The sequence below is a fragment of the Bos indicus genome, chromosome 3 (genome assembly GCF_029378745.1).
Source record: "Bos indicus isolate NIAB-ARS_2022 breed Sahiwal x Tharparkar chromosome 3, NIAB-ARS_B.indTharparkar_mat_pri_1.0, whole genome shotgun sequence".
NCBI lineage: Eukaryota > Metazoa > Chordata > Mammalia > Artiodactyla > Bovidae > Bos > Bos indicus.
Genome location: NC_091762.1, coordinates 81268138 through 81281188, shown reverse-complemented (window position 1 = coordinate 81281188; position 13051 = coordinate 81268138). Strand labels below are relative to the sequence as shown.

General features: G+C 46.3%; 1 protein-coding gene across 1 annotated transcript in view; it reads left to right on the top strand.

Annotated features, from left to right (window-relative positions):
- The first annotated feature begins 397 nt into the window (after window positions 1-397).
- The window catches only part of CACHD1 (cache domain containing 1), a 234983-nt gene continuing 222329 nt past the window's right edge, over window positions 398-13051 (top strand). Inside the window, exon 1 of the mRNA XM_019957321.2 lies at window positions 398-1222. Coding sequence (XP_019812880.2) covers window positions 983-1222 — 240 coding nt within the window. The 5' untranslated portion in view covers window positions 398-982. The remainder of the gene's footprint in view (window positions 1223-13051) is intronic.

The window sequence follows — 13051 nt, the reverse complement described above, 5'->3', positions numbered from 1 at the left end:
TTGATCTAACAAATGCTAGCTATTGTTACTGGTAACACCGAAGGGGAGCAGTGGACCCACAAATGGCAGTCCCGTCCTTCACAAATCTCTGCCAGGCAGAAAGCCAGCGTCCTAGAACTTAAAGGGACTTTCGATGGTGGGATCCCGGAGTCCCTTCGCGGGGGCAGAGGTGGTGAGAGCTGGGGTGGATAACTGTCCCCGGCAACCAGAAGGTTCCAGGGACCCCACCCCGTGCAGGTCTGGTACCCGAGCCGAGAGCCTGTTCTCGGGCCCGCAGCGTCTCCAGGGGCCGGTTCTGAGGCGGGAGCCGGGCAGAGAGAGGAGGGGCGACCGGGGGAATGTCCCCGCCTCTCTCCCCGCTTCCATAAATCACCGCAGCCGCGGCGGCTGCCGGGCCGGGAAGTGCACGGAGCCGGAGCGCAGCGTGGTGGCACCAGACACCTCCCTTTCCCCCGCCGCTGGCTTTCTTTCTTTCTTTCAGCTTTTTTTTTTTTTTTTTAAACCTCTCCCTGCTCGCTCGGGTGGCTGCCCCAGCCTACCAAGCCCGATCGCCGCTCCTCCTCCCAGGCTGCAGCCGCCCGCCTTCGCCGCCGCCTCTCTCCGCTGGGACCCGCGGGAAGCGAAAGCTCGGCGGCTCGGCTTGTGAGCCCAGCGGCCACGCACCGGGTGCGGACGCCGCAGCTCTCGCAGCAGCCCGTCGCCTCGCGGGGGCAGCGCCGGCGCCGGGGTCCGGGACACTGCTGGGGCGGTTGCTTCCTCTCCTGCCGCGGCCGCCCGATCCCGCGATGGTGGCCGCCCGCGCTCCCGCGCCGTAACTGGGCGCCCCCCTAAGTTTAGGAGCTGCCGGGGCGCCTAGAAGCTGCTGCAGAAGGGCGAGAAAGTTTTGCGGGGTGCGCCGAGCGGGCCCTGGGCGCACCTCCCGGGGCTACCTCCCCGCTTCCCGGCTCCTGGAGCCCGTCGGCGGGGAGTCGGGGGAGGCGGCATGACCCGAGAGCCGGAGGAAGAGGAGGCGGCAGGGGCAGCCGCCCTGGCCCGCGGGGGTCGGGGCTCGCTTGGACGGATCCAGGCGCGGCGGCCGCCCCTCTGGCTGCTCTGCCTGGCCGTGGGCTGGCTGCTGGGGGCCGGGGCCGACGCCGAATTCTCTATCCTGGACGAGGCTCAAGTGCTGGCGAGCCAGATGCGGAGGCTGGCGGCGGAAGAGCTGGGGGTCGTCACTATGCAGGTAAGGGTCCCCCCCACCCCCACCCCTTGTGCCCGGGAGCTTGCCAGGCACATCCCGCCTCGCTCCTTTGCTCAGAGCCGGGTCCCATCCCCAGTACAGGTCACTTTAACCGAGCACCGACCTCGCCCGCATGCACAGAGCACCCTTTGCCCCGGACACCTCTGGCCTCTGCGTGGATCCTCTAACTACACACCAACTCCTTCCAAGTTCTTGGGTCCCCTTCTCTTTCTCCTGTGCAGAAGCCCCTGCCCTTTGCACAGGACCCATTTCCCATGCCCCTCCCCGAGCACAGCTCTATTATCTCGGCGAGGATTCTCAGGTTCCTTTGCGCCTCCTTTCCTAATTTGCACCAATTTCCCCCGCAGTTTTTTTTTTTAAAACCCCGCCGCCACCCCTACAAACTCCCCTTTTCCCTCTTTGTGTATCCATCCCAGGGCTGACGGTCCCGCCTGGCTCGGACGGTTTTCCGAGGCTTCCAGTCTGTACCCCCTTGATCAGCTCTTCGGGTCCCCCCGACAGAGGCGCACGAATGGGCGCCCGGAGGGCCGTCACCGCCGCTTGCGCAGCTGCTCCAGGGCCACCTGGGCCCGCTGAGAGCGTCCGGGGAGTGAACTCCGCTCTCCCTCTCCCAGCCCGGGTGCCTTGGGGGAGGGGCCGGCCTCATAGACTCTTGGTAGATCCCCGACTCGTGCTGTGTGGGGGACATTTTTTGTTGCTTTCCGCTGTTGGTTGCGCGCTGTCCGAATGTTTTTGTTTTGTTTTGTGTATGCCTTTTGGTATGGGGTGGAGGAAAAAGCAAGCATAGGGAATAAGGTTCCCATTTCTCTAAATTGTTTACCAGGTCCGTCCTCCCGGGGAGGGGGTGGTGGTGGTGGTGCTAAAGAAATATTGCCCGAGGCCAGTAAGGAATCGTGAAGATGTTACTAATAACCAACAGTACCAACAGTAGTAAAAAAAAAAAAAAAAAAATTGCTAAACAGCAACCACCTGGAGATTCTATCCCGTTATTTTAACCTCTTTGGCCGGAAAGGCCCACTCGATTAGGAGAGGTTGAACTGACATTCCGAATCTGAAATATTTGCTGTAACATTTTTCTGTAAAGTAACCTCCTTCTCTTCCGTATTCGAACAATAATGTGATGCATGTGGTTTACGAAAGAGCGAAGTTTCCAGGAACGTGTTCTCGGAAGAGGTTTCTGATTTCGATTCTACTGTGACCACCCTTCTACCTCCCATCGGGAGAGGTAGAAGTCACTTGGGATTCCGGTTTCTGATTTTTTTTTTTTCTTTACCCTCCCGCCCTAACCACCACCAGTCTCCTCCAAGGATGATACAGTTTTCCTAAAGTCAATTCCACCGACCTTTACCGCTGTAGTGAAAGACTATTGGGTGGTTTGTTTTGTTTTAGGAGTGGATGGTTTGCCTGAAAGATAATTGTGTTTATGTGCAGACACCAGCCCTGAAGTGCAGTAGAGTCCGATTTTTCTTCATTTGCATAAGAGTAGGCAAACTTTTAAGATACAACATTGAACTTTTCTACGCAGATCTTTTCGGTTCAGATTGTTATAATTTTTTCCATATGCATGTTCTGATTTTTGATGATTGCTGACAGAGTTCTCAGGAGTCAAGTAACTTTTAGAGGAAATGAACTAAAATGTTAGGGAAAAACTAGGATTTCTTTTTCCACTGATGAATGTTTCAATTCAGAGGACAAACAATTGTGTTTTTGCATAGAGACCCTCTTTTAATAAAGAAATTTAATACATTACAGTTTTGGACAGTGATCTTAAGATTGGCAGCCATTTGTCACCTTCATCCCATCACTTCGGGTCTCCCACCACCACCACCATATAAGTGAAGGACTAGCTTTTTCTAAGATGCTGACAGCAGTTTTACTGTTTCTCACCCAATCCTTGACAAAAGGTGAAATCGGATCCCAACACATTGTCTTTCAGGTAGGGATCCAAAACAAATGTAGTTTTAAAAGGCTTCCCTGTTGAAAGGGAGACACTTTAGAAGAAGAAGAAGAAAAAAAAGCTCTGATCAGTGGGGGGTTTGTGCCCAAATGGCCCTTTATCTCCTCCAACTGGCCTCTTTCTAACACCTTTGCAACCTCATTGTGGAAGCTGGCCTCCTGGGGACAGGGTTTTGTCTGGCAAAATGTGAAGTGGCTTCTCTCCCTTTTTAAAAGGAGCAGCACATACTGTATTTAAATTCTTCTTCTTGAGCTGTACATTGATCTGCCACTTGCCTCCTTCTGGGAAAATTGGGGGAAATCTCTTTTCAGTTTTGTTAGACTGCCAGCTTGTTTTTTTGGGGGGGTGGGGGACAGATGTTTGTAAAATAAAATCTAAAGCAGGTTACATTTATTGCCCTTAAAACAAGGTTGCAAGCCTCAAATTTTCCTCTGTAAACCTCTGGGATTTGTTCAGTGGGTCTGAAATTATGTGGGTTTAGCTGTCTAAAGAGCAGATAATATAATCACTCCTTGTGACATGTTGGATATTATAGCCAATCTGTTGCTCTAAGACAGGTAGCCTCATGTGAGTGTTAAGGTGAGTGGGGTCAAAGTTCCATCCAAAGATATGAAGGAGTTGGAGAGAGGTATTCTACCTTTGCAGGAAAAGAATGTCCTCTCTCAATTAAGGCATCGACTCTTTTCACTTGACCTTGGCATGTCAAGTACAGTGCAGACTTTTCACGGCGGCATCTTCTTTGACAAGAAACTTTGTGTAGGTTCATTTATGAATTAAAAACCCATTTCCAGACTTTTACGTCACTACTGCTGAAATTCTCCAAAGACCGTTTTTAATTTGGAGAAATTGCAAAGCCGCTTCCAAGGGGGAGGCCTGTTGTCACCTCTCACAAGACAGGCACAAGGAAGAATTTTACAAAAACAAAACCCAGAACTTCTTTCAGCACTGTAGTTTCCTGTGGCATAGTTTTTGTGCTGGCTGATAAAGAAAGTTTGAAAAGCAGCCTAGCTTAAAGATTTCCTTGGAAAGGTTTTTCTCATGGTAGCTGCCTGCTCATGGTTTTTTGTTGTGGTTCCTTTTTAGTAATGGACAAAGTTAAAAAAAAAAAATTCTCTAAATGATTTGCACCAACTAATTTTGCCAGTGCCTTGGGAAAGTTGCCACTGAATACTGCCCCCCTGGCAGCAGGCCTCATACATCATGGGTAAAAGTCAAAAACCTAATCATCATCTCCTCAGGGGTCTGGTGGAGTGAAACCATGGACATTGAGATCTAGGGAGCAGAGAATGGCTGTGTTCAGGGAGCCTTGTTTCTGCTTTTTCATTCATGCAAAAAGTTTTTTTTTTTTTTTTTATTGAATGAAGGAGCATCATGGAATGGAAAGTTTCCATATTGGAAACCTGGGTTCCAGCTCTGCCACTTTAGAAGTTAGGTGATCTTTGTCTGTAAAGGTGGCAGTGATGATTCTTCCTGGAGATCTGCTCTGTGGACTTAATGAAAATAGTCCATGTGAAAGCACCTGTTGATGTGGAGCTGGGACTGGGAACTGTTGACAGATGTGGTTGTTCTTCAGCAAAGAGATTTCCTTAGAAGCTGACTAGGCACAGAGCACTATGCTAGCTGAGTGTTTGGTGGATTTAAAAGGAGATACTTCAGCACAGCCCCTTAAGGAGTTTACAATTTGGAGGTGGAGGTAAGGTTGCACAGGTAAAACAGTTAAGCAACAATGCCTGCTTGTTAGAAGGCATATCTGGCTCTGGAAGCCATTTCACCAGGCACTTATAAGGCCCATTTAACATTATATGACAATACAGGCTTCCTAACAGCAAGGACCTGGCACATAGCCAGGTTGCCCGCCTTGATGTTAATTCTAACTCAGCTCTGCTGAGCTGGGCATAGTCACTGTGAACTTGGCAGACACACCAGCAGGTTGGTCAGACAGCTGCTGTATGGGGCCTGGAAGGGGGATGGGTGGGGAGAATCCTTCCAATAGGGGCAGAATAAATGCCAGAAGTACAATCTGAGGAGCTTCACTTCAAATGGAAGGAAAGGAGGCAGCCAGGACAGAACTGATAAGCTCAGCATTGGTGAGGTGTTGACTGAAAATATAGAGCAGTGTTGTAAATAGTGGCTGCAGCTGAAAGTGAAAGGGGAGGCCGACTTTGTATGCCCTAGAAAAGCATTAAGTTCACTGTCCATATTTGCATACATTCAACAAACTTTGGGGGAGACTTCTATTCTATGAAGGACTTTGGGTTGGGCTTAAGCTAGGGATAGGGCTTCCCTGGTGGCTCAGAGGTTAAAGTGTCTGCCTGCAATGCAGAGACCTGGGTTCAATCCCTGGGTTGGGAAGATCCCCTGGAGAAGGAAATGGCAACCCACTCCAGTATTCTTGCCTGGAGAATCCCATGGACAGAGGAGCCTGGTGGGCTACAGTCCATGGGATCGCAAAGAGTCAGACACCACTGAGTGACTTCACTTTGACTTTAAGCTGGGGATAGAAGGTAAATAAGATCTTGTCTGTGCCCTGAAGCTCTCAACTGATGATGCAGACAGATACAAAAGGAAGTGTTTAGTGAGGGGCGGAGAAGTAGTGGGCTAGTACCATGCTGCAGCGAGGAACAGGGCATTATGGAAGTACAGCGGAGGGCTGCCAAGATTATCTGATGAGGTCATGAAGTTGACTACTCCTCCTGCAGCCTTTTAAGTGATCTGCCACACACAGAGGGCAGTCCTGAAAGCATCAGCAGCCTCAGACACTAAGGGGAACCAAATAAGCAGTTCTTCAGACATTTCTAAGGCCCCTTGGTGGTACTGGACAAGGGAGTTGCTATGTCTTAAATTCTTGATTAGTGGGGGTGACTGTAACTCTGTACCTCTGCATATGGCCCCATGTCTTATTTCTCTGGCCCTCACACCTAGAGCTTCTGTGGTTATTTCACATCAACACCCTGGTGGCCCTACTATAACTTCATGCTGATTTACAGTGATGTTTAGATAAGGTTGGCATTTGCCCCCTAGTCATGTCAATCATACCAAGAATGGTATGTTTTAGGATGATTTGAATATGTACTTAGGCAATTGAGAATATTTTAGGAATGGAAAAAAATGCAAATAATGTTGTTTGATTCTATGCCCTGTGTGTAGTATAAGCCCTAATGGGAAAGCTGCAGCCTTGTTTTCTTCTGAGATTGCTCATTTGGAGTAGAACAAAATTGACCATTGGTGGATGAATTGAACTTGGTAAGAATGAGTGCAAAGAAACACATGTTGAATCACTTCTGAGGGACTCTCCCCAGTGTGCTTAGAATCAGTACTTCCTCCCCTTCCTCTCCACTAATACCTGTCTTAGCTGCTTAGCTTTTTCCTGCCAGTTGTACTTAAATCTGGAGGGGTGTGGGGGAGGGTAAGGGGATGGTTTCACACTTTATAACTTGGTGCTATTTCTGGTTGCTGCTTGAAGAGTTCCTTCCTTGAGCTTAAGTGGATGAGCCAACAGGAACCTTGGAGAACTCTGGAAGTTTGGTATTAAGTGCAATGGGATTTGTTTTGAATCTGCTTCAACCTGGAGTAAAAGTATATTGGAGGTCAAAATATAAAGGGCACCAGTTTTGACTCTACTAGTTATTAACTCTGTCACTTCCAGCATATTATTAAATTACCTTTGAGCTTCATTTGGTTAATGGGGGGAGGGGGAACCTCTTTTAGCACACAGTCTAATGTAGGAACAATCAGTAAACAGAAATAAACATGGACAGCATGTTTAGTGCCAGGGCACAGAACCTGGAAGCCAACAAAAATTTTGCAGCTCCAGAGCCGGAATGAAACTGAAATCTAAGCTTTAGAACCTGCAGATTTCAGTATAGTCAGTCCTCTGGCCCAGGGATTACCAAAGTGTGGTGCACCGACCTCATGGATGTGATGCAAAACCATCATTTAAGATTTATGAAGAAAGTATTAGACCTGCCAATTAGAGTCATTTTTATTTACTTTTTTTTTTTTTTTGGCTACACCACACAGCATGCGGGATCAAACCCATGCTCTCTGAAGTTGCTGCTGCTGCTGCTAAGTCGATTCAGTCATGTCTGACTCTGTGCGACCCCATAGACGGAAGCCCACCAGGCTCCCCTGTCCCTGGGATTCTCCAGGCAAGAACACTGGAATGGGTTGCCATTTCCTTCTCCAATGCATGGAAGTGAAAAGGCTCCCTGCAGTGGAGGCATGAAATCTTAACCACTGGATCAGCAGGGAATTCCCTTATTTACTTTTAAGCTTTTTTTAATACAAGGATTTGAAAAAATATATAGAAGTAAAGAGAAGAGCATAAAAATATTCCTGTATCTCTTACCCAGCTTAAACAAGCTATCTACTTGTGGTCAGGCTGGTTTCATCTCTGCCTCTACCTGCTCTTTCCCGCCCTCCTGATTATTTTGAAGGAAATTCCAGGTATCCCATGATTCTATCTGTAACATTTTTATTACATTCTTATTTAATTTCTATGTTAATGTTTTATAATAGGCATAATATATTGATATACTAGTATATAGAATTTGCAGTCCATCAATACAAATATTTTAGAGGGTATATACTTAAAATTTTTTAGGACATGCCTGAGCAAAATGATTGCCGTGTGGTGGTGGTGTAGTTTCTCGGTCATGACATGGCCTACAGCCTGCCAGGCTTCTCTGTCCATGGAATTTCCCAGGTGAGGACACTGGAGTGGGTTGCTATTTCCTTCTCCAGGGGATCATCTTCACCCAGGGATTGAACCCTGGTTTCCTGCATTGCAGGTGGATTCTTTTCCCACTGAGCCATTGTGCATTCCCTGCTGCTGCTAAGTCGCTTCAGTCATGTCCAACTCTGTGCGACCCCATAGACTGCAGCCCACCAGGCTCCTCCGTCCATGGGATTTTCCAGGCAAGAGTACTGGAGTGGGGTGTCATTGCCTTCTCCCGTGCATTCCCTAGCCCTTTACAAAATAGCTGGTACCTTTGTCCAGCAGCCTCCTTTGCCTTCCAGATGTAACACCTAAGATTCTTTTGGGAAGCTCCTCTAGGACCCCTTTTTTCTCCTGGGCATGTGCCATCTGGCCCTCATTTTCATGCCTGGCTTTCCCCACGAGGCTGTGAGTTTCTGTGTTTTCTTAGTGGCCAGCTTACAGTCTGAGCCGTGTCTTCTCACTCCTGCTTTCTCCCTATTTCAGAGATGGAAGGCAGGATGGAGAAAGGAACAAAGCAAAATAAACTGTAAGGAAAGGCAGGAGGCTGAAGAGAAAAGACTGACTGTGGACATAATTATCTTCTGATGAGTTTGTCAGCAGATGGTAGTGTAGAATCTGAGGCCAGGAGAGTGGAGGGGAAAGTATAGAATGTCCAGTGCTTTCCCTCCTAGAGCTCATGTTTTATCAGAGAAGCTAAACTAATTTGAATGGGCCAAGGCAGTGTAGAAAAAAATGCTGAAATATGGGATCAAGATCCATGCCCACCCCGGGGTTGCTAACTCTAACATTTCCAGGGTTCAGTTAGGCAGAGTGAGGCAAGCCAGGTATAGATCAGTAGGGCATGGTGTTGGTTGTTGGAAAGGGAGGGCACATGCCAGGGCTGCAAAGCAGGTGCTACCCAGCTCTGCCAATTGCTGCCATGTGGCAGTGTGGGGCCAGTGTTGCCACTTGACTCTGGTTTTCAGGAGAAGCTGGGTCTCTGGGTTTTCAACAAAATCTCTCAATTCTTAAAATGTTGGCAACTAATTCAGATTAACAAAACAAAACACTGTGTGGGCCAAACCAAACCTGCCAGCTGTCTGGATCAGGCCAGAGGCCACCAATTTGCAGTGTCTGGGTTAGAATTATTCAGTGAGCTCTAGGAGGTAAAGTCAGTGATTGTGTGTAAAGATTCTGGGGAAGTAAGTTTCTGTATAATAGAAAAGGGACAGCTTTCTCAGAGAATAGAGTTTAAGTCGGGTTGTTGTAGGAGATGAGCTTCCTGTCATCATAATTACTTAAACAGTCATTAAATGTTTATTTGGTGCCAGGCACCATGTTCATTCTGAGATATCCATCAGTTAATTTCCAAGGCAATGAAATGGTATGAAAAAGGAGGTTCCAGATGCTTGGAGAAAGTATGTCAGGGATATTAACCTGCTTAGAAGTGGAGGAAGCTTCTGGAAGGTCTTCCAGGAAAAGAAGAATGAATAGGAATTGGTTAGTCAGAGGGTGGGGTTCCCAGAAGACTCTTTTGTGATGGCTCTTCAGAGAATGGAAAGATGGCCTTAAGGTTTGGAGCTTAGAGAGCTAGGGGGAAGAAAGGGCACAGGAAGAGTTCAGAGAAGCATACAGGTTGGGTAGTGGAATCCTTGGATCCTTCATGGCGGTGAGATATATGGCAGGTAACAACAAAATGCCCAGTTTACACTGGCTTGAGAGAGGAACAGGCTGCCCTAGGTGATTGGACAGTCTGGGGAGGAGTTTGAGCCAGGCTAGATTATGGCTCAGGTCATGTGGCCCCATTGCTCACATTCTCAAGTAGGTTTTCCCCTTTAGTTTCTATATGACTGGCCAAGCCTTCGTAGTGTTTGAGTTGCGAACTAGCTACTTTCTGTGCATGAGTCTTGTCTTTGGAGGGGATGTGCTCTGGGGGAGATGAACTAGAAACCTGGAGAAATGAGGAGCTTGCTGTCTAGAAAGCTCAACTGAAGTCATTTAGGTTTTAGCTAAATGCTTAGCAACCAGCAGCCCCAAGGCCTGCTCTGTACCTAGGCTCTCCTTCCCCCAGTCCAGTTTCTTGAGAGCCTACTTTGCAGTCTCCCTGCCTCTGACCTGCAAACGGGCTGGTTGGCCTCCCACTGTGGCCTGTGGCCTGTGGCCTGCCCTGAGGGGCTGTACAAACCCAGGCTCAGCAGGCCTGCCCTGAGCCTGTCTTTGCTCCCTGATCCACTGATGAAGTGTATGAGAACTAGAAGGACCAGAGGGAAAGTCAGACCTCCCCTACCCCTCATTTTATAGGTGAGAAACAGAGGCCCAGTGGGCGGTGGCTCTCTAGAGGTCACGCCAGTAGTACATGATAGACCTTGAATTCAGGTCTTGACTTTTTAGGATTCTTACTTTTGGACATTTTTCACAGTACTTATCCCATGGGAGCTTCATTTCCCAAGAGATGTTTGCTTTAAAATGGAAAGGAAACTTGATTTAATCAAGAAGCTTTATTTTAATTTCTTCTTTTGAAAAGAAAAAATGTTTTGGCTTAGTTCTTTGATGATTGAGAACTTATAACTGATAGTCTCATTTGACAGATGACTTTTTTTTTTAAAGCTGTTATTTAAATACTTAGAAGTCAGTGAGCCATTGAAGAAATACAAAATTCTGACTCCACAGTGATGTTAGCTATTTTTAAAACAGCAAATTTAAGTAATCAATAACTGGTTATAATTATGAACCTGTACAAACCAAAGTCTTTTTTTTTTTTTTTAATTAAAAAGGTAAAGCATAAGAAGAAAACTTTAGGGAAGAACAACTTTTGTGATTTTATTTATTTTTTGTATTTATATAAAATCTTCAGAATGAAATTCTACCTGTAATTTTCAGAAAGAGTGCTATTTTAGAACTGAATTTCAGGACTGCGTCTCTCTCCCTAGTTATTAGAAGTATGAAGCTCTTTCTTTTTGTGAAAATTGTAATAGTACAATTACTTTTGAGGGGTTGTTTATTTGATTGGATAATGAAACAGAATAAATGTCATTTGAAAGCCTCTTTACCTTCCCCCTCTTCATTCTGAATTCAAAAGAAGTTTTCCCCTACTGCAGATTTACATAGTCCCATGATTTCTAAGTTAATTACCGTTACAACAGTTCTGATACCCAAATACCAGTGTGGGTCAACTGAGAAGCAGCTTCAGGTCCACATTTCCCTGGAAATACTGTGCTTTGTTGTCATTGTCATAGAGAAGCCAGTGGAGGAAATTCTTATCTGTTGTACATGATAACATCCTGATTCTGTTCCAACCATAACAATTAAAGACTAGGTCAAAGCCCAAGACTCCAGCACTTTTTCTTTTTTTCTGGATTCCCCTTGGATATATATATTTTTTTTTTCAATTTTATTTTTGCATCAAGTATTTTAAAAGATACTCCAAGGCCCTGATGGAAGGGCAGGGAAAATCAGCAAGCCAGTGAGAATGAATCTGAATTTTTAATTAGGCTTTGAGTTGTTTCTTCAAAGTATGGAGACATCATTAGTGATGTAAGTCTTGTTGCATTAGCAGAGACTGACATTTCACTTCAAACGGGAGAGTGCAGCTGTCCTGTGCAGATAAAAGTTGCCAAGTGTGGAATAGCAAGGTGGATTGGTAGATAATTAGCTGTTCCACATTACTGCAGTGTGGAAGAAGCCTGCCAGTCATGGGCAGGAAGGAGAAATTATTAGCAGGAGAAAATCCAAGTGTGTCATAAAGCAATTTGGAATCACTTCAGCTGTGGCAGAGCTGATAAGGCATATGTTAAGGAAACAAGACAAACTGAGTCTCGTATATGATGGCCAACTTTTTTTTTTCTTTTTACAAATCTTAATTCAAAGAGGAATGGTCAGAAATTAATGATCCATAAATACACTGAAGTACCGATTCATCAGTCTGCCCTGACTCCGCCTATAAAATAATTAACCAGCTTAAAATAGTCTTCATATTTCCATGTCACTTGAAAATAAAGTAGGGTTCTACATAGGGCAAAAACATGTATATCACAGGGAGGTCGCAAATCCCTAACAATTACTGTGCTGTGTGTAACCATGAAAATATACTTGAAGAAATTTTGAAGTCTGTCACCTCTCTGATATGTGTAACAGTATATATAAATGGCTTGAGAATATTTTTATGGCCTTATTGGTGAAACATATGTGTATTTAAATATTGTTAACAGTTTTGCTGTGATCTTCGCATTCATCTCTGGGAAGTGAGAAGGGTAGAAAGACCTGTTGGGTTTCTTATCAGACATTTGCTAGCTCAAATAAAATGTCAATGGGATTTTTTGTTGTTGTTGACTGTATTGCTCCCTGGGCCCCTTAGTGGGATCCTGGATTCCCTTGTCCTGATTCCATCCATGTTTATTGATCGGCTTTCTCCAAAGCCCATGCCTCTCCTGGCAGCTCAGGGACAGGCGGTGCCAAAGTGCTCAAGGTGGTGCGTTCTGCTTGGATGGTGTCCTCTCTGAATAAGAGATATTCTCGGCTGCTGTCACAGAGCCAGTTTTCTGCCTCTTGCTGCTTGATTCCTCCCACCCTGGGAACTGTCACTGAGTTTTTGCTGCTCTGGGTAGTTCTGGAGAAAGCCTGGAGAACTGAGGTTTTTAGCAATCTTGGATCCAGAGTAGTTTTCATTGACCCTATGTGTAATGGGGTTGTTTGCCCCTCCTGTTCTCTTGAAGGTGGGGATGGGGGACTAGTCTGTGTGCTGATTTGTAAACCATCTCATTTGTTATGGGTTGATATCCCAGTTAGTGTTAATTCAGATTTCCAAGGAGGCCTGGAAAATTTTACTTGCATCCATGTTGTAATCAGTTAAAAAATGTGGGCAAGAGCTGCAAACAGTAAAGCTTTGTACAGATGAGTTATTAGAGCGTGAGTTCTCACAAGAAAGAGCCCAGATTTATTCATCTGTGTAGTCCTGGTGTGTTAACACTGTCTCTGGCACATGGTGAGGACTCCAAAAATGTCTGGGCTACAGAAATTGGGTGGCCATCTTCAAACAGTGGGCTTCCCTGGTGGCCCAGAGGTTAAAGAGTCTGCCTGCAATGCGGAAGACCTGGGTTCAATCCCTGGGTCAGGAAAATCCCCTGGAGAAGGAAATGGCAACCCACTCCAGTATTCT